Source organism: Phascolarctos cinereus, unplaced genomic scaffold (genome assembly GCF_003287225.1).
Source record: "Phascolarctos cinereus isolate Bilbo 61053 unplaced genomic scaffold, phaCin_HiC Scaffold_3;HRSCAF=262, whole genome shotgun sequence".
In the NCBI taxonomy this organism is placed as follows: Eukaryota; Metazoa; Chordata; class Mammalia; order Diprotodontia; family Phascolarctidae; genus Phascolarctos; species Phascolarctos cinereus.
Window position 1 is genome coordinate 50,489,310 of NW_027555736.1, and position 21,626 is coordinate 50,510,935.

General features: G+C 45.9%; 1 protein-coding gene and 1 long non-coding RNA gene across 2 annotated transcripts in view; one reads left to right on the forward strand and one right to left on the reverse strand.

Annotated features, from left to right (window-relative positions):
- The window catches only part of CDH23 (cadherin related 23), a 606,235-nt gene that overhangs the window by 424,325 nt on the left and 160,284 nt on the right, over positions 1-21,626 (forward strand). The window contains exons 20-25 of the mRNA XM_020994435.2: positions 2,777-2,889; positions 8,268-8,375; positions 13,850-14,039; positions 14,816-14,961; positions 17,581-17,800; positions 19,179-19,331. Coding sequence (XP_020850094.1) covers positions 2,777-2,889; positions 8,268-8,375; positions 13,850-14,039; positions 14,816-14,961; positions 17,581-17,800; positions 19,179-19,331 — 930 coding nt within the window. The remainder of the gene's footprint in view (positions 1-2,776; positions 2,890-8,267; positions 8,376-13,849; positions 14,040-14,815; positions 14,962-17,580; positions 17,801-19,178; positions 19,332-21,626) is intronic.
- Positions 315-8,387, reverse strand: LOC110213895 (uncharacterized). The gene is made up of 3 exons (XR_002326147.1): positions 8,309-8,387; positions 4,098-4,246; positions 315-703 (listed from the first exon to the last, which is right to left on the reverse strand). It is a non-coding gene; the product is annotated as an uncharacterized LOC110213895 (long non-coding RNA).

The following is a 21,626-nucleotide window of genomic DNA, read 5'->3' on the forward strand; positions in this document are numbered from 1 at the left end:
GGTAGGATGCTACAGCCAAAGGCAACCCTTTGAGTTATCTGTGATTAGGGTTCTTCAGACATGGTGATGTTCCATCACAAAGAGTTGGGCAGTCATGTCAGGAGAATATTTGATGTTAACAAGATAGGCTCTGGTCACAACAAGCCACTTACGAGCCTTGAAAATGTCAGCAATTTCCCAAATGGGAAAATATAAATTGATGGTTTTAAAAAGATAAAAATAAAGGACTAATTCACTTTACCACATTTAAAGAACTAAATTAAGAACCAATTCACTTTACCACAGAGTGATTCATTTTATAAAAGGATTCACCATAACATCCCTTGAAATTACTAGTTCTCCAAAGTGTGGTTTGATTTACCAAAATTTGTAGCATGTTCCTGAAGGAGAAAGAGCAATCATCAGTATTCAAGGGACTTGGGTTTCGATCCCAATTTTCACAGTTTTTAGCTCTGTGGCCTTGAACAAATCAGCCAGCCCCTCTGAACCTCCACTTCCCACTCTGCAAAATGCTAATCAGCTATATTGCAGCCTCCTCTGCCCAGCCAAATCCCTCTTCATCTTGCAGTTCCTTAAAGCAGGTGAGATATTGAGTCATCACCATTAGGGCACTGGACTTGGTCAGGGAAGGGTTGGGGGGGCAGCAGTTCTCTTCTGTTCCCTCCCTGAAGTCTTTGAAGTCCTTGGAGCTTGGGTAAATGAGCTTAAAAAAAAAAAAAAGAGCAACACCAGGGTCAGCTGAGTAAACTGATCCCCTTTCCACCTGGAGTTTTCCCTCACCAGTCACAGCTGAAAATTGATAGGAGAGGAAAATCAGAAGAAACCAAAATACCTCCACCAGCCTGGGTCTCACTTTCTAACTCTATACAAATGGGTACAGTTTCTCCCCTCCTTATAGATGTAGGCACTGACCATGGGCACATCTCAGCAGGATTTAGAATGATGAAGGTTATGGAAGGGTTAGAGAGACGCTCATCTGCTCAGAGAGTGGGGAATACACCCTCCCCAGCCTCTCCTCCTCCTTCTCTCTCCCCCACACAGGGAGTCTAGTTCAGCCGGGGGGGCGGGGGTATTAATGATGATATAGCCATTTTCTTCCTGCTTTGACATCTCTCCTTTAGCTCCAGACATGTGAACGTTTTCCTCCAAGCTCCTTGGTCAAATTAGCCAGCCTGCTCCGTAAAGGTGGCCTTAATTGGATCTAATTTCTCAGACAGGAGAAGCTATCCATCATGCCGACAAGTTCATATTTAAAACTTTTTAGAGATTAATTTCTTCCTCGCCCTGCCAATTAATCGACACCACCCCAACCCACAGAGCACATCTCTGTGGCTCAACCCTTTGCCAAGCTTCCCTGCATTGGCCTTTTCATCATGGTCGGCCCTTGATACCAGTCCCCAATTTAGTGGTCAAAGGAGTACCTTAGGAAGGGGGAGAAGAGTGAACTCATTCATCTCTCCTATTAACCTAGTGACTTTCTTCTGGTTGTCCCAAAGCCCTCAGCAGCCAATATAGAACTTCAGAAATGGAGGAAATTTTAAAGATTAGCATGGTATAATTAAATGTGTACTAGCCCTGGAATAAGAGGACCTGAGTTCAAATCCTGTCTCTAATACTTGCTCCCTGGTTGGCCTTAGACAAGTCACAGCCTCCTTGGATCCTGGTTTCCTCATTTATAAAATCGAAATCAAGGATTCTTAACCTTTTTTGTGCCATGGACACTTTTGGCAGTCTGACCAAGTCAACAAACATTTACTAAGCATCTATTGTATGCCAGACACTAAATTCTGGGGATACAAAGAAAGGTAAAAGACATCCCCTACTCTCAAGGTGCTTACAGTCCAACGGGTAAAGTCTATGAACCCCTTCTCAAAACAGTCTTTTTAAATGTATAAGATAAAATACATAGTAATATAAAGGAAATAAATTATGTTGAAGTAGTTATCAAAAAAAATTTATTTAAGATACAGTAATATATCTAGCAGCAGGTCTAATGACTAGAGTAATTTCAAAGTGATGATGAGCATAAGAGATATTTTGGGATATCTGCAACAACTATAGTATGATATGAAAATATCTGTGATTTCTATTCATCAATAGAACAAAATCACAGGTACTGTTAATGCTACTGTGGTTTGTTGCCGGCATTCATAATGGAAAGGAATGCTAAATTTCAATTAGAGGTTAGTAAAAATATTTTTCTTTTCCTATCCAAGTTCACAGACCCCCACTGAAATCTATCCATGGGTCAGTTGGGGGATCTGTGGACCCCAGGTTAAGACTCCCTGGACTATTTAAGAACCCCTAAACCTCTGAGGTCCCACCTGGCTCCAAATCTGTAATCTCATGATTATTTATGTAATTTTATTTATGTGATTTCATGAAGGTATAAACAGAGATGCTGCTTTGTTCCAGTTCTCATAGTGAGCCAATAATAAAACAGAATCTGAAGTCTAGTTCTCCTTTCTCATAATCCAGCTCTCTTAACATTGTACCAAGGGGCATTTTCTTTCTCCTTACCATGGGGTCATATTGCATGGCCTCAGAGCCCTGGCTCATACCCAAGAGGGAGAAAAGAGGCTTTGCTCCTTCCCCCTCTCAGATAATCTTACCAGCCTTTGGGTTTTCTACTGGTCCCTTAAAGACATAACAGATTTTGGTCCCAGATCTTCCTCGTGCAGGGAGCTGAGATGAATCATAAAGATTCTTACTTCATGGCCTGGAGAGGTAGAGGTATGAAAGAGCATGTGGTCTCACTCCTTCCTCTCTCTCTTAGGTGAAATCACAACTACATCCCTGCTGGATCGAGAAACCAAATCAGAATACATCCTCATTGTGCGGGCAGTGGATGGGGGCGTTGGCCACAATCAGAAGACCGGCATTGCCACTGTGAGCTCCTCATCCTTCCTGTCTCTCCCTCATCATCAGCTGGGGCTGCTTGATGGCTTTCCCCTCAAGCTTGTCCGAAAGCTTGGAGCTGCCACTTAAACCAAGCTCTAGCTATCTATTTCTGCAGACAGAAGGAAAAATAGGGGAATGGAGGAGGTTATTGAAGAGAACCAGGTCATTGCTAGAATTCTCCCATCCAGAAGGGATGGATCAAGAGAGTTCCACCCCCATTCTCAGCCTGAGGACAGCAAAAGGTCTGCCTTTTTTCACTAAGAGAAATACCAGATTCACGTAAGGAAGACAAAATGTTGAAAATGGACTATGAAACAGAGCTTTCCATAGAAGGGAATGGAAAGGCATTTCCTCCCAAGAGATGCAAAATCCTTGGAGAATCTGATTATGAGTGGGGCAATGGAAAGCAAGAATATGCCAGGGGCCCTTCCTTGTATTACCTCCAGCCAAGAACAGGATGCAATAGTCCCATCAGAAATATTTGCCTGTTGACAAGAGGCAGAATCCAGAAGAGCCTTGAGGGCTGACAAAATAGAATTTATGCACATGTGCATGTGTGCACACACACATGCATGCAAATATGCATGCAACCATTTGATGGAGATGCGGCGCCATTTTACCAGATCTGCTCATCTTGAACTTTACTGGTGAGACAAGGATGAGGGACAGATTCCCCCCGATTTCTTTGCTGCCTAAAGGCTCCCATAATCTCCCCCTCCCCCCCAAAAAAAAGCTGTGGAAACAGTGGGCAGCTGGCAAGAGGGAAACCAATTGGGTCCCCAGCTACAGAAGGGCATGGCAGAAAAGGATGTGACATTCTAACCAAGCATCAGTAGATTTCTCTCCTAAAGAGTGTCTGACTTGAATGGATGGTTGGTAGAATTGAGAGTGTTTAGCTTAGAGGATGGAACTCTTAGGAGGCTTATGATGGGCATCTTCAAATATCTAAAAGGCTTGTGCCCATTGGAACATGACCTTCTGGAGAGAAGGCAATGTTTCATTCTTGGTATCCCCAGCACCTAGCATAGTGCCTGGCACATAGTAGGTACTCAATAAATGATGACTGACTAATTGTAGTGTAAAAGAAGAAGCAGAAAGAGGAATGTAAATCTAGAAGGAACCTCAGAGGCCATCCAGCTCAATGCCCCCATTTGACAGATGAGCAAATTGAGACCAAGAGTAATTAATTGACTCACCTGTGATCACCTAGGCACCTGTGTCAGAAGTAGGCTTTGAACCCATGTTCTCTGACTTGAAAGTCAATATTCATTCCCCTGGAGTATGCTGTAGAGCAGGGTCCATTGCTCTTCAAGAGTGCAGAATTAGATCCAGTGCAAACAGGCAGCTTTCAGATAGAAATGAGGAGAAATGTTGTACCATGAGTTATCACATGAACTGGTAAATTTCCTATAAACTTTTTAAGAAGAAACTAAGCCACCTTCTATCAGGGACCCCAGTTGTTCAGTTTATTTTCTATGGACCTCAATTTCCTCTTCTGTAAAAAGAGGGCATGGACTAGATGACCTCTAAGATCTCTTTGAATTCTTGATTTGAGATCTATGTGCAAGAATGCTGTTGGAGAGGGTCCTGCCTTGGGAAAGAGGTGGTCAGATTGGCTGGATCAGAGATGTCAAACCTGGGGCCATTGCCCGAGACATCCTCTAGTTCAGACCAAACCAGATTAAGACGTAACTTAGAAATATTTAACAAAGTAAATGAAAACACAAGAGAACATAAATAATGCTAGTGTGAGGTTTTCTAAGTCAATGTGTGATCCACAAGGATCCTTATGTACAGTTTAGTGCCTTTTGTTCTATTTGAGCTTGACACCCCTGAACTAGGAAAGCTCTTGGGTCCCTTTCAACTCTTAGACTCTCTGGTTCCTTGATACTACTTAGGAGGTGGGGGAGAGCAGGAAACAGAGAGGAGCAGCCTCTGGTGGTGCAGAGTGGGGCTGCCTTTAAAGAAAAAGATGCCACAGCCCTTACTCAGGTGACCATGGTGACATTCAGGAAATCCACAAATCTCCCCTCTCCAGGACACAGGCCCCCTGGTAGACAACACTCTGATGGGCAGAGATGGCAATGTTTAATTCAATCCTATTCCATTCTGCAAGCATTTACGTGGTACCTACCATGTGCCATGTTCTGGGGATACAAAAGAACAAAAGCAAAGCAGTCCCTGCCCTCAGAGATGCTTAAAATCTACTGGGAAGAAATACATACACAAACAAGTCAGCACAATATATGTGTATGTGTGTGTGCATGTATAAATACATATATGCATACATATGCACATATACATTTTATATTATATATATATATATATATATATATATATATATATTTATATATATATATATATATATGTAAGCGAATACAAAATAATTCATCCAGAGACCTGGTCCCAAGCCCCAAATTACCCCAAACAGTATACTGTAGCCCCAGAGTGCCAAGCCTTCACTGAGGCTGATTCCATTAAGCTCTGAGTAAGAAGGAGCAAAGTTTGGGTAGAGTCCAGTCCTGCCCCTCCTCCCCCTTCTGAGCTGGGAGGGTGCCCCCTGGCCTTTCTCTGAAGTGTAGTTTAGCTCTGATTGCAGGAGGGAGGGCCAGGGGCTACTTTGGCAGAACAGAACATCCCCAGAGCTACCTCAAGAGCTATTAGGGGCACACTCTGATTAGGGTCCTAATCAGAGATCCAGAAGCTCCATGTTCCATTTTCTAAAGTGTCACTTTAGAGAAGGAGGGTGTTATTAGAAAAGAGAACTACCCTTCTCTCATTTGAGGTCCCAGAGGCAGGTTAGGGCCCCTGAGTCACATCACCCTACCCACAATCATGTTCTCCTTTTGTCTTCATCTTTCTTCCTAGCTCCTTCCCACTGGAGCACTGAGAGAATAGCTCTCCTTGAATTTGGGCAGAACAGCAACCTACTATGTGCTAGGCATAGTGTGCCTCTTTTAGTCTTACCTCATCTCTTTGCCTTCTGCTATTGACAAGAATGATAAAAGATTTGACCTAGAAAGAACCTTCCTTTGAGATCCTCTGTTCCAACCACTCAGTTAACAAATAAGAAAACTGAGTCCCCCAAAAATGAAGCAATCTGCAATCAATAGTAAATCAACATTTATTAAGTGCCTACTGTGTGCCAGGCACAGCAAATCAGTGACAGACCTAGACTGACAATTCAAGCCTCCTGACGCAGGGCTAGTTCCCTTTCAACCTTATCGTGACAGCTTCTACAGATGTTAGGTTACATTTTCAATGGTCTTCCAGAATGCCTGCAAGACGATGAAATAAAAAGTTACCGCCCCAAAAATCAACCAGGACCTCTGTAATTCACCTCAGCTCCCATCTCCCCCATTGCCTCTTTACATACAAACTAAACATCATTGCCACCTAGAGCTCCTTACCCTTTTATTCTTCTCTGGGATTTTCCCTCTGCTTTTGTATGCCCGTCAGTCCATTGTCTGTGATCTTCTCCCTTCTAACATACACATACATCCTTTCTGCTACTGATTCTCTCCAGTCCCTCATTGCCTAGTGTTGTTCCTTGCTCTCCCATAGATTTCGAACTCTCCCACTAGCTCATTTTCACATGCACCCCTTCCTAGCACCACCACCAGCCATCCACTGCTATGTCTCCTTCCCCTGCCTGTCAGAGTGGCTGAGGTGGATGCCCCATGACACCGGTGCTCTGAGGTGTTACAGTGTATCCAGAGGTCTCCTCAGTAAGTAGGCAGTATACCTGAAGGCCCCTCAGTAATAGGAATTTGGAACCTGTAAATAATTTACCATGGCAGCAAGAGAGTAAGGAAATTGCTTGGATTGAACCTCAACCAGGAAGCTCAAGGGATTCTGATGCACATCCCTGTATATGTACACACACACACACACACACACCCGCACACACGCACGCACACATGCACACATGCACAAAACACCCCTTTCTCACTGGCCAACACTGGACATCTCACTTTTGGCTCAGAAATCACTCCCTGGTGCCTGTTACTTTGCTCTCTGCCTGGCCAGGGCTATAGAATTTTAGGAAGGAAAAAAAGAATCCCTGGGTTTCAGGAGGATGGGTTTCCCAGAGGTCACTTTGTTCATCCCTTAGTGACATCACAACTACAAGTCATCATGTTTCACCTGTCAAATGGGGGCATTGATCTAGAACTGACCTTGAAGGTCCCTTCCAGCACTAAGTCTGGGATCCTGTGGTACTAGGAACCTGCCCTTCCTCTTGTTAAAACCTCCTAGGGAAGGGTCCCCTACAAAGACCCTTTCTCCAGCCTACCCCAATTCAAACCTCATTTGTAGGAGCTTTGGAATGACTAGAAAGAAACTAACCATTAAGGGGATGAAAATGATGCAAAAATGGCCCCTCTGAAGGCAAATTGGCATTCTGGAAGACCATTGAATGGACCTATCAGGAAATTCCGGGCATATTAGATGGTAATAATTATAATTATAATTATAATAACAAAAAACTGTACTGGAACCATGCCATTATCACAGACAGAACTGTTGCCCACAAGTTGCCTGGATATCAACATTGAGCAGTAAAAATTTAAGAACAATATTTAACCTCCATCCTATGTAGAATGGAATCAAAATCAAATAGAAACAGGGTGAGACCCAGTTTTATCACGTCACAGTTTAAGGTCCTGGGATTTCCAAGATGCTTTCAATGAGTCTACAGAAAACAAGCTTACACCCCAATCCTTTTTATTCACTTATAAAAAGTGATGATGTTATCCTTTTATTGCATGAAATACAGAACATTCAATATGAAAGAATAATAATAATAACAGGATTAGTGACGTGTGTGAACTGTTTCTGTATGAACTCAATTGAACAAGAGAATGAAGTTATCGTTACTTCTAATAATGATGGTGATGAACTGCACAAAGTGGAGTAAGGTACCAATTTTGCAGGCATATTTCCATTGGACTAAAACCAATTTACTGCATTTTACATGCTTACAACTTTCTGAATAGTGCGAGTTTGAATACACACCACTACATTGGGGGACTTGGTATTTGCACTAATCGGGACCTAGGTCTCCAAACATTCATGTGGACTATTGGTGCCCAACCTGTGGTAGAGCCTTCTGAGCTCATATTGGTCCGATCAGTCATAGTTGGACACACTGTGCCTTGACCCCAGTATAGCGGATGTCATATTGGTACTCTTTGAGAATGAAGGACAACAACCCATCAGGATCTGGGTATTGTTAGTATCTCCACCTGAGAAATAATCCACAGAACACTGAATATTAAGGATGAGAATAGCTGGATAGAAATTTGTCCCAGGAGGCCACCCCTGGGAGAATGGCCCATCCCACGTTCTCCCTCTTGACTTTTCAGGTGAACATAACTCTCTTGGACATCAATGACAACCACCCTACCTGGAAGGATGCTCCTTATCACATCAACCTAGTGGAGATGACACCTCCAGATTCTGATGTTACCACGGTAAGGTTGGAGAAATGAAGTCGATTCCAGTCCTAGGAAGAGGAAAAACACAGAGATGACAGATAGGTCAATAATCCAATGTGGCTGAACTGTAGAGGACAAAAGGGGACATACTGTAAGATAAAGCTGGAAAGAGAAGTCAGAACCAGATTGTGAAGGTCCTGGGATGCCGGGACATATAGTTTGTATTTAGTTTGGTAGCCTATGGGGGAGTCCTTGAAGGTTTCTGAACAGGACATAAGGGAGTTTGCAAGGGTAGTGATGTGAAGAAGGGATTGGAAAAGGAAACACCAGAGACAGAAAGGCCAGAAAGAGCCTATTGCTATAGCTTAGATAAGAAAAGAGAAGTCCCTGAATTAGGGCTAGTAGTGATAGGAACAGAAAGGATGAACGTAGAGGAGAGAGGTTCTGGAGGTGGAGTCAGCAGGACTTGGCATCTGATCAGATGTAGGGGAGGATGGGAAAGAGAGAAGAGGATCAAATGACTTCTTCCATGGGTTACTCTCCTGGGCTATTAGTAGTATACAGAAGGTAATATTTTTGCCCTAAAGTGTGGTGCCTACCTGGCCCCATCCCTACTCCAAAGCTATTTGCCATAAATCCCCTCTCAACAGAGATTCAGGTCATACCAGTGGCTGCAAGAGTGACCCAGGGCCAGCTAGGTGGCATAATGGATAGAGCACCAGCCCTGAAGTCAGGAGGACCTGAGTTCAAATCCAGCCTCAGACCAAACACTTGACACTTACTAGCTGTGTGACCCTGGGCTTACCCCAATTGCCTAAGGAAGAAAAAAGAGTGACCCCGCCACATCAGTTCTTCCCCAAGGCTACTCACTAGAGATGGCCTTGGCATCCTTGGACTTCCCACAGGGCACCAGAACCAGCTGAGGTCACAGAACTTACCTGGCATGTCTAGTAGCTAAACAGTCTGTGAGTACCCTGGTCAGTGCCCATTCATTGTTAAGTATGTTGGGATGTTGGGTATATTTGTGTGCCCACACACCCATTCACTGTTGCTTTTCACATGTGTGCATGCACTGCGTACATGCTTACATATGTACACTATAGGCATGCATGTGCATTCGTATATGTCTCTGTGCATACATGCATGTGGGGTGTGTGTGTGTGTGTGTGTGTGTGTGTGTGTGTATGTGTGTGTGTGCACACAGCTGCATGTGCTGATGAATTCCTGTACTGTAAGTAAGATTCGGGGCCAACTTTTCCTCCCCTCTCCTGCAACCTCCTTCAAGGACCTCTCTGATTCGCATTGATTTAGAACCTTTCAAAGCCCTCCAGCAAAATAAAAGAGAGGGGAGAGGGAGAGAATTATTCCCCGTCAGGCCAGGAGAAAAATGACGGGCGTGAAATGGGAAATAAATGAGGGGAAAGTGGTGAGAATCCACAAAATGATCTAACTGGGAGGAAGGGAGGTGGCAGGAGAGGTGGTGAGGGGCCATGTCCCCCCACCCAGTGCCCTGGGCTCCATAGAGAGCCCAAGTGGCCATCAGAAACGTGGCTCATAGTGGGGGAAGTGGGTGCCCCCGTCACCCCACCAGTGTGTGGAAAGAGCCTCTCTGGGACATACAATCGATGTGAAGGAGGAAAGGGCAAGGCATTACTGTGGGTGATGAACGGCCTGGAAGTTAGAAAACCTGGGTTCTAGCTCTATCTAGCCCCAGCCGATGATTGTCCATCTGGCCCAAAGTAAATCAATTCACTTCACTCTCTGGGCCTTACTCTTCCCATTGATAAAATGGGGAGAATAACAGCTGTCATGCCCATCCCCTAAATAGGCAAATGATCAGAAGGAGAGAGCAGAAGAGGATTTTCCCTTTTTTTCAGTTAGAACTATATGACACCATGACCAACCATGACTCTGGAGGACCCTCACAAACAGAAAGGGAGGGAATGGGTTCAGAGGGTAGGCAGGGACAGACACCTTCTGAACGTGACCAATGTGGGAATTTGTTTTACTTGACTATGCATATTGTTTGCAAAGGTTTGGGTTTTTTTTTCTTTTTTCCCCAGTGGTTAGGAAGTGGGAGATAAAGGGAATGGACATTTATTAAGCACCTACTATGTGCCCAGAACTGTGCTAAGCACTTTACAACTATTATTTCATTTCATCCTTACCAAAACTCTGAAAGTTATTATCATCCCCATCTCTGAAGCAGACAAAGGTTAAATGACTTGCCCAAGGTCACACAGCTACTAGGTATCTGAGGCTGGATTTGAATTCAGGTCTTCCTGACTCCTGGCCCACTCTGTCCACTATGCCACTTAGCTGCCTCTTGGTATTTTGTTTTGTTTTGGGGAGAGTTGTATACAGAAAATTAATTACCATCTTCTTATCTAAGCAATAATTATTGACACCCTATTATTACTGTTCTTTGAATCATCAGCCTTGAGCTCAAGGATGTATGCCATCTTCCCTGTTGTCAAGATGGGACGGGTAGCTGGCCAGTAGGGGAGAAAGTGAGGCCCAGAGAGAGTAAACAACCTGCCTGTTTTCCCAGCATGAACAGGGCAGGGCCCAGATGAGAATCCAAGGTTTCAGTCCCTGGTCCATCCACCTTCCTCCACCGGGGACAGAGAGCTAGCTAGGGATGAGGGTGCTGGCACAACTGGAGTGGCTCCTGGTGGTAGGAAGTCAGGGGTCCGTGCAGGGTCAGCTTACAGGCCTCACCTTCACCTCGCCTCCTCCATCAGTTTCCCAGCTCCCCCTGTCCCGCTCCCATGCCTGACTCCCGAGTCCCCGGGTTGGCCAAGTAAGTACTTCAGGCAGATGGGAGCTGGAGGCTTTTCAGCAGCCCATCTGTCTGTTCTGGTCTGCTGGCCCCAGAGACACCTCTGCAAGAGGATTAGGTGGGGGAAGGAAATATTCTGCTGACAACGCAGAAAAAAGTCCCACGTCAAGTAACACAAAGGAGCTGATCCCAGAGTGTCCTGGAGTTAAGGATGGGGCTGTCCTGGGCTCGGCCACTGGGACATCAGCTGGCCCCTCCCTGAGAGTGATTGTTCTAGTCTCCTGAAGTGCCACAGGTGAAGTGAAGGAGGGCATTGCTGCCTGGCTGAGATCCAGAACCCCTGGCTTCTAGAACCAGCTTTGGCCGAATTGCTTCCATTTCTGAACCTCAGTTTCCCCTACTGGAGAGTGGGATAGCTAGATCAGTTGAGAGAGCCCTTAAAGCACAGTAAGTCATAAAAGACAGACAAAGGAGAAGTTCTGCTGATGAACCCCTGGTCCTTAGTTGTGGCAGGGTAGAACGATGCAGCTTGGCCTGTGTGGATGGTGGGGAGAAAATGAGAGTGAGGAGGGGAAGGGAACCAACCAGTCAAGGACACTACTGGTGGTAGTTCCTGAGGGGAAAGAAAAAAGTCTTGGGCATTTTCCTCTTGGGGACCATCAGTCCCAAAGACCTCCCCCTCCCCCTGCTCAGCTGGGGGGCCAGAGAACAGAGGGAGCAGGTGGGCACAGCCCCAACTGCCTCTCCCCTCACTCCTCCATGCCGTAACTGCTCTAGCCCACACTGTTTCTGGCCTGGACCTTGGGAGTCCTTACCCCTCCATCCCCCTACAATGTCATCCCACCGCTGCCTTTTGACATCACAATTGGTGGCTGTGGACATAATTGTTGTGTTACCAAGATGAGATGAAATCCAGTCTGTGGGAAAGCAGCAGGAAGACCCGAAGCATCAAAGGACTGATTCTTATGCAAATGTCCCTGCTACTAGAGTGTCCCCTCAGAGGAAGGGAAAAGGTGGCTGTGACAAGGGGGACAGGCTCCAGAGCGAAATAAATGTCTGGAAAATGTCCTGTGACCTTCAGACACCTGGCCTCCAGCCCCCAATTCAACAAGAATTATAGCATTCTAGATTTAGAGCAAGAGGAGACCACCTTGGCAGACCCCCTCATTTTACAACTGAGGAAACTGAGGCCCACAAAGGTTAAGTGATTTTTCAAGGTCACACAGGTAGCAAGTGTGTGAGGCAGGATTTGAAGTCAGGTGCTCTGACTCTAGAGCCAGGGTCCCCCCCCACTGTACCACACTATCTTGTGTTAACACTCAGTAATGAAGCCTCTTTTCAGATACACTGAGCAGGAGGCAGCCTTTGGGACAGGCTGTGTAAGATGTCAATAAACTGCTGCTTCCCAAGGACCACAGAATAGGTTCTTTCTTCATCTTCTGCCAGGTCCTATCGGTATGCTCACATCCAGGTGGCTCAAGCCACCTACTGGCTCTTTGTTAAGAGCCAATTATTAAATTTGAAATGCTACAAATCAGGGTTTGGTTTCTTGTTGGTTTTCTTGATTGTCTAGGGTACTAAAGAAAATGATAGAGAAAATACTAACAGTGCAGATTAAACTGAAAAATTTGCTGTTTTTGGAGAGCCGGTTGTTAAATATTCATTGTGAGCATTTACGCCTCAGAAATTGCAAAATATAACAAGCCAGGATTTGACTTCTTGTTTTGTTGACCTCTAGACTTAAGAAAATGATGGAGAAAATATTAACAGAACAGATTAAACTGAAAAGTTTGTCATGTTTTTGGAGATCTGGTTGTTAAACCAGCCCACATCCTTCTTTCCCACTTACAGAACTCATAACGCAACACTGTCAGCCCTGAAAAGATTATAACTTTTCTATTTCTGAAGCCAAGGTCTGTGGAGTGGAGTGTACACAAAGCAAAAGTTCACCAATGTATTCACTCACCTATCAAAAACTTAGTAAGCACTGCATACGGAGGTCAAGGGCTAAAGGAGATTCAAAGTCTACTCAAGATGTAGCCCCTGCCTTCTTGGAGCTTATGGGCTAGCAGGGTAAGAAAATGCAAAAGCTGGATTAATTGGGAAATAATCTGGATGCTTCCATCAAGAGAGAAGCCCCAGTCTCTGAACTTCAAGCAAGGCAGAGCCCCTGGGCTACCCCCTTCTCAAGGCCCTGCCCTTTCATGCTCTACTAGCTTGTGAGATGCTCATTGCCCAGTGTACTCCATGTGTAAGTCCAAATGCTACTGGCTTTGTTGTCCAATTTATAGGATCAAGGGGTTTGAAATGGGAAAACTCCTTGGATCTCACTTTGTCCAGTCCCCGTATGTGAGAGAACTAAGACCCAAAGTAAAGGCAGTGACCCACCCAAGGTCACGCAGATAGCAAGTGGAAGAGCCAGAGTGCTAACGTGGCTCCATGTCCTCTCTCTTTTCCATTTTGCATCTTCCATCTGGCCTACAGGGAGCAGAGAGGTGCTGACTCATATTGGTAGGGAGGGTCTCCTTGTCCTAGTACCTGGCCCTTCTGGCCCAATGAAGCCCCTTCTGGTCCTGGGAGATGGAGAGGTCTTGACAGAATGGGAAAGGGGCCAGGTCTTTGCCCCCTGTGCTACAATGCCATGGAAGCAGCCTGATGAATTCCCAAACCCAGACCACCTCTCTCTTACCCGCCATGTGGGTGTCACGATCCTCAACTCCTCTCCTAGGTGGTGGCTGTGGATCCCGACCTGGCTGAGAACGGTACTTTGGTGTACAGCATTCACCCTCCCAACAAGTTCTACAACATCAACAGCACCACAGGGAAGATCAGAACCACCAACGTCATGCTGGACCGCGAGAACCCCGACCCCGAAGAGGCAGAACTCATGCGCAAAATAGTCGTCTCTGTCACCGACTGTAAGGAGCCCCACTCACCCCTCTGTGCCCCAACCTGCCTCGCTCTCCCAAAGCCGCCACTGTGCCTTGGCCAGTCCAGGCATGGGATGCCCCACGTTGAGAGCGCCATGGGTCCTTGGATTTGCTCTCACCCTGTCTGTGGAGGTTGCACCTCTTGTCATCGGACTAGCTAGGAACCCTGGTGCGGTCTCCCCATCTAGCTTCTCCTTCCAGTCACCCAGGTGATCCCTGGACACATCTGGAGAGGCATTCGGGGAGAAGGGGATGGGTCTTCTACCTACTCTGGCTTATCAAGGAGCCACCTCTGACATCCCTCCTCAAGGAACCACTTGAAAATGGGGAGGAAGGGAAGGGAACAAGCATTTTTTTAAGTACCTACTATGTGCTATACAATAAAGAGCTAGCACTTTACAACTATTACCTCATTTGATCCTGAAAACCACCCTGAGGGATAGGTGCTGTTTTATTGTTATCATTGTTTATTACATTTAATTATTTATTTATATTTGTTTCATTATTGTTCATTCATTAATTAATTTAAAAATTGCCATTTTCCAGCTGAGGAAACTGAGACCAACAGAGGTGAGGTGACTTACCCAGGGTCACACAGCTAGTGCGTGTCTAAGGCCAGAGTTGAACTCAAGTCTTCTTGATTCTAGTCCCAGCACTCTATAACTACTCTATCACCAGCTGCTTCTACCTGATTTCTTTCTTTCTCCTCTTTCCCCTTTCCCTCTCTCCATTTCCCCCATCCTTGCTTTCTTGATTCCCTTTAGGCGGCAGGCCCCCACTGAGAGCCACCAGCAGCGCCACAGTCTTCGTGAACCTATTGGACCTGAATGACAATGACCCCACTTTCCAGAACCTGCCCGCCATCGCTGAGGTGCTGGAAGGCACCCTCGCCGGGACCTCAGTCTACCACGTGAGTCTCCCATCCCCAGGAAGAGCGCCAGTTCCCACAGCAAGTCCTCCCTCCCGTCTGACGCTTCCTCCCGCAGTCTCTCCCTCTCTCACCCCATCTCGAGCGATCAATCCTGTCCGCCAACAAGCACTGACTGAGGCTCTGCTTTTCAGCCCTGTGCTCCAGGGCAAACAGAAGACGTGTGAGGACAGCCTCTGTCCTCACCAGGCCCACACTCATGTGGGAAAGACTTGAAACAGCCGAAAAAAATACCAGAGAGAAGTACTTAAGATTGCAATTTTAGGTGTGGTTTGACCTGTACGGCCTCTAAGGCCTCAGGGAGCTTACAGTCTGATGGGAGAGAAGCCAAAGAATGCACATGAGCACAAAATCAGCAGATAGGAGCCAAGCACTTAGAGCTCAGTTAGTTGAAAGGCATGGGGAATCTGGGTAAACTCAATATTCTAGATCCCTTGGCACTCAGCAAAAACACTCACTTCAGCACAAGTGGGTACAAATCCTTCCCAAATGTCCTCCCTTCCTTCTCCTTCAATATCCAGAAAAACCATATTTTAAGCCTTAATTTGTCTCATAGAAAGTCTGGAAAGGGTGCTGCCCTAGACTGGACATGAGGGCCTTAGGGACAGCCAGTAGCTGCCAGAGATGAGGCAGCTGCCAAACAGAGACTGCACGGTGCATTTGTGTGTCCTTGACAATTGGGCCCTGAGGGGCAGCTAGGTGGTACAGTGGATACAGCACTGGCCCTGAAGTCAGGAGGACCTGAGTTCAAATCCAGCCTCAGACTAAACACTTGACACTTACTAGCTGTGTGACCCTGCGCAAGTCACTTAACCCCAATTGCCTGAAAAAAAAATAATTGGGCCCTGGACGTTCAGAAAGGGACACAGATGAGCAAAACAGTGTTGAAACTACTGGGGTTAAATTTAATATATACTTTAAATAAAATATATAGCACTTCACATGTTATCTTATTTTATCCTCATATTAACCCTGGGAGGTAGGTGGTATTATTCTCCCCATTTCACAGATGAGGAAACTGAGCCTTGCTCAGGTCACATGGCTAGTATCTCAGCCAAGATTCACACTCAGAGGGGGCAGCTAGGTGGCACAATGGATAGATCACTGGCCCTGGAGTAGAGAGGACCAGAGTTCAAATCCGGCCTCAGACACTTGGCACTTACTATCTGTGTGACCCTGGACAAGTCACTTAACCCCATTGCCTAACAAAATAAACAAATACATAAAATAAAAGTAGAATTATAAAAAAAAAAGATTCATACTCAGGTCTTCCTGATTCCAAGTCCAGCACTCTATCCGCTGCATAACCTAGCTGCCTCTAGGTTAAAAAAGAAAAAAGAAAAAAGCTGTATGTAATAGAGATTTATGGTTTCATATATAATCCTCTTTTTCTTTACTCCTTTGGATATGGAAATGTTGATGTTGTTGATGTTGTCGAGTTCATAATTACAATTAAAAAGAAAAAATATTATTAAAAATGTTCTAAAAAATTTGCCTCCCCTGCCGCATGTTATAGACCAGCCGAGACTTTGAGGGTTTAAAGTGACATTTGCAATTTGACTTACTTCACTTAAAAGCATCTAGTATTTCATTGAGGTGGTTTTGCCTCCACCAATATAGATTGCAATCCTTAGTAGAAGTATTTGGCCAAAAGAATCATCACCTGATCGTAAGCCTCCCCCAACTTAGCTAAGCAGGTCTCCAGACAACAGTCAGCCCCAAAGCCATCCTCAAAGTGTTACCAGCTCAGTAAAAGCCTGTGTACAGTGGCTGCCTTAGTCTCTAAGAATCCACTCAGGGTCACCTCCCACTCCCCACACTCAGCCATCAAACCCTAGTAAAGATACGACTTTACCAGACCCAGCCACACTGGATGACTAGCTGTTCACCAAACTCAGCATTTCTCTTCCATCTCTGTCCCCACCTCCTGTGCCCCTTTCCTGGGGTAAACTCTCCCCTCAGCTCTGCCCCTCAGGTTCCTTACCTTCCTTTAGGTTCTGTCCAGCTGTCACCCCCCATTTGACACCCCCAATTTCTCCACCATTCCATCACCACCACCAAGTTGTTGACACTCTCTCTCTCTCTCTCCTCAGGGTGCTGTGCTTTGCACAGAATGATAAATATTGCTTGAATTGACTCAAATTGAATCACATCACAAGATAGGTACCTTGGAGAGAGGAAATATGTGACCCCAACAAGATGTGCATTTATTTTAAACAAGTGCTCCATACTGCCCACTTTCCTTATATTGCATGTGGGGGCTACCTCTTTCTAATCCCTTCTCTTTTAATAGGCAGCCCCCAGTCCCACACCAGTGATGTTCACAAACTAAAGAAAGCCCTGGAGAGAGTAGATCTGGGAATTAATTGACAATACTGCTTTCTTTCCTGCTGGAGTCAGTTCGCTTGACTGGAGTTGAGTCTGAATCAGGGAATATTAAGAGCCAGGAGTCAAGGTCAAGAAGGAACCAAAAGTCTTCATTTGAGTATAGGCAGAGCAGCCAGAAAATCTAGAGGAAGCATCAGTGACCTGTGGATACCAGAGGCTTTGATCCTGGGGGCCATACTCTCGACACTGATGTCTAGCTGTTCTTCTTACCAGGTGGTGGCCATTGACCTGGATGAAGGCTTGAATGGGCTAGTGACATACCGCATGCAGGTGGGCATGCCCCGCATGGACTTCGTCATCAACAGCAGCAGTGGCATGGTGACTACCACCACTGAGCTGGATCGTGAGCGCATCGCGGAATACTACCTTAGGGTAGTGGCTAGCGATGCCGGCACTCCCACGAAGAGCTCCACCAGCACACTCACCATCCGAGGTGAGTCAAGACATTGCTATCCATCCATATTGGAATGGGGTCAAGAGAGTAGGCATTTGGAGCAAGTGGCACGCCTGTCCCAGGGTCCTTTAAGACCCGTCTCTAGGGGTCTAGTCCACTGTCAGAGTTTCTAAGGCCTTCAATCATTGCTCTAGCTCCCATTCCTGGAAAAAGGCAAATAGAGACCTTTCCCTCTCTTGAGCTCTACACACATGGTTCCTAGTCCCTAACACTAGTTAGCTGCTAAGCCCCAAGTCCACCCTGCCTCTCTCTGGGATCTGCCTACTCCCAAGGGGCCTGGCATCATGGGAATTTGCTTGGTTACCCAACCTGGAGTACGTATACCCCTGGGGAGTAGAAATTTTTATGAAGAGGCACAGGAAATATTTGATAAATGTTAGTATTTGGTAAAATTTTAAGAAAAAATAAATACTAGCCTATTAAAATAATTTAATCCATGTTGGTTCTTATGAGTGGTAATGCATGGTAAATACTGGAATTTATTTCTTTTCATACTGAATAGTTGGTTTGAGGAAGGTTCACTGAATACCAAGGTGTATAGGAGTTGAAAAAAAGTGGGAATCCTTGGTCCACTTGATGGAGCTTGCCCCACCCTACCCAGACACCAGCAAGGGAATCTCATTAGGAGTCAGGGTCCCAGGGCCTAAGAGCAGTCACTGGGGAGGTTTCATTTTGCCTCCCCTGTATCTGTGATATTAAGAGGTTCTGATAAGAAGATCCCCAAGATCCTTTCTACGTCAAAGGAGAAGCACATGGTAGAACTCTTGCAAAGGGGCTCAGGGGAGTTAATGGATGGCAGAGTCATGCTGGGGTCTTAAAGATGCTTTGCAGATAATCTTTAACTCAAGGAAAATAAAAACTAGGCCTTCCTACTACAGATCCTTCAGTGACCCACAGACAGTGTTCCCATCTTGTTGGCAATGAGAGGGATAACTCTGATGTTATCATATCCATTAGGATTCAGTTGACACTTCACTGTGGGACCTTGGGAATATCACTAACCACTCTGTGTCTTAGGATTGTCTTCAGTAAAAGGAGTATCCTGTGACCTTCTCATGTTGAATCAGGGTCCAGCATCCTTCAGCATCCCCCCATCTCCCGTCACTATTTAGGGGGGCCTCCAGGAGCGTTGGGTCAGCCAGCACCAGTGAAACAACCAATTCAAATCATCAGTATAGCACAATGCCTATGGACTGTTCATCCAGATGGTGACACTGGTGGGAAGAGAGAGCAGGAATAGTCTTCCTGTCCATGTGTGCGTTCCCCGTGACTACTTCTGAGGCCTCATTAGTACAAAATTTCTGCAGAAAGCTGTGTTATAAAACCGACCCCTATCTTCTCTCTGTGTCCTCTCTAGTGCTGGATGTGAATGATGAGACCCCTACCTTCTTCCCAGCCGTGTACAATGTCTCCCTGCTGGAGGACATCCCCCGAGATTTCCGAGTGGTCTGGCTGAACTGCACAGACAATGATGTGGGACTCAACGCCGAGCTCAGTTACTTTATCACAGGTTCTGGCTCTCTCCTCTCATGGGCTCCTCTGCCCTATACCCATCCCCTGTGCCCCCCACCAATAGCAATACCACCCCATGCCCTTTGAGGGTCTAGATAATATCTAGAGGATTCGGGAGGGGCGAAAACTTTTAAATCAGAACTATCTCTCATTGGGTTGTGTAACTTATTGTTGTTTCACTTGGGATTTACATTCAGACACACATATATACACATGTGTACATACCTACACATACATACATGCATGCATTTATATGCACAAACATGTGTGTATACATGTGTGTGTGCACGCCTAACTATGTACACATGTGCATATACATGCATGATACATAACGCAAATAAGTTTGATGTGATGGTGGTTCTGTACATGCGTGTGTATGTGTCACATATAACCTACCTGTTCATAGCTATAGATAGGAGTATGGATCTCGCTCTCTCCTAGTGCTTTCCAAAGGACTCATTCTTGCCTGATTGATGGTACCTCTCTGGCCGGAAGCTGATTCCCTTGGGGCTCTTTCAGAACCTGCTTGAGCAGGGAGGGATTCTGAGATAGCCCCAAGCAGGAGAAGCAGTGCCAACCAGTGGCTAGAGAAAGCTGGCCAATAAGTCCAGAAGACCAGGGTTCAAAACCCTACCTCTGCCCCCCACACACACTGAATGTGTGACTCTGGGTAACTCACCAAACTCCTTGGTGCTTTAGGCAACTCTAAGTCTATTAAGGTGCAAAGAAAAGCCTGGCCTTCATTAGTGAAGGGAGTTTCTGGAGCCCGGCAGTCCACTCTACTGAAAGTGCAGGCCCAGTCCCTGGATCACATATAGTGCTTTTCAAATCTGAAAGCACTAAATCAGAGCTGCTTTAGGGTCATGGACACTTTGGGCAGTGTCTGATGAAGCCTGTGGACCCTTTCCCAGAATCATGTTTTTAAATCCATAAAATAAAACATATAGAATGACAAAAGGAAACAATTATATTGAAATATAGTTATCAAAATATTTTTTAAAAACCTCTTCTTCCTCTCCTCCTCCTCCTCTACTACTACTACTGCTATTGCTGCTTCTACTTCTCCTCCTCCTCCTCCTTCTTCTTCTTCCCATTCCCTGTCTCCTTCCCCCTCCCCTTCCCCATCCCCCTCCACTTTCCCTTTCCCCTTCTCCTCCTCCTCCTCCTCCTCCTCCTCCTCCACTGCTACTACTACTACTTCTACTGCTGCTGCTGCTGCTTCTACTTCTCCTCCTCCTCCTCCTTCTGCTCCTCCTCCTCCTCCTCCTCCTCCTCCTCTGTGGCCTAGGTTTAGTATCAGCATGGCAAGAAGGCAAGAGAGTGAGTGACTCCTGAAGTGATGACTATTTCTTAAGTGCCTACTATGTGTCAGGCACTGTGCTAAGCACTAGGGATACAGTCAGTCCCAAACAAAACAGTCCTGCTCCCATTCCCTTGGGGGGAACAAAATGCACCCCAATGACCATATACTAAATCTATGCAAAGTGAGTAAGAGACAACTTTGTGGGCAAGAGATGCACTAGCAGTTGGGGCTGGGGCAGGGGGAGGGCGTGGCGGGCCATGTTGAGCTGGATTTTGAGAGAAGCCAGGGATTCTAGGGGTTACAGGTGGTCAGTGTGTGCACTGTAAGCCTTGGGGACGGACAGCTTGTGCAAAGAAAGGCATAGATGTGAGAGGTCTGGTGTTATGTGTGAGGAAAGATGAGGAGGTCAGTTTGACCAGGGCATGAAGGGAAGTCACGTCTGTTAAAGCTGGAGAAGCTGGCTGAATCCAGGCTGGGGAGGATTTTGTGCACCAAAAGGAGTTCAAATTTGGTTGCTTGGTTTGGGCGGCTGTGTGGAGGGTGGATGGCAAATTAGTGTGCTGTTGTAATAGGCTGGGGAAAGGAGCTGAGTGCCCATATTGAAATGGTGGCTGCGTGAGGAGAGGGAAGGGAATAGAAACAAGAGATGTTTCTGAGGCAGAATCACAGTATCCAAGTTCACAAAGCCAGTGGTTGCCGTAAAGGCAGCAGTCTGAAGCGATACCTGAAAACAGGATGGAAACCTTACCATGTTTATCAAATACCTGAGTGACACAAAACTGGGAGGGGTGGCTGACACATTGGCCCACAGAATTGGGATCCCAAATTAGGACAGAATTAGAAGCCAAAAAGATCTCAACAGGACAGAATGATGGGCCTCTTCTAAATAAGATGAGATTTAATAGGGACAAATGTAGGACATATTTGGGCTCAAAAAGTCATCCTTCACAAATTCTCCATGGGGAAGATATGCCTAGACAACAGTTTAGG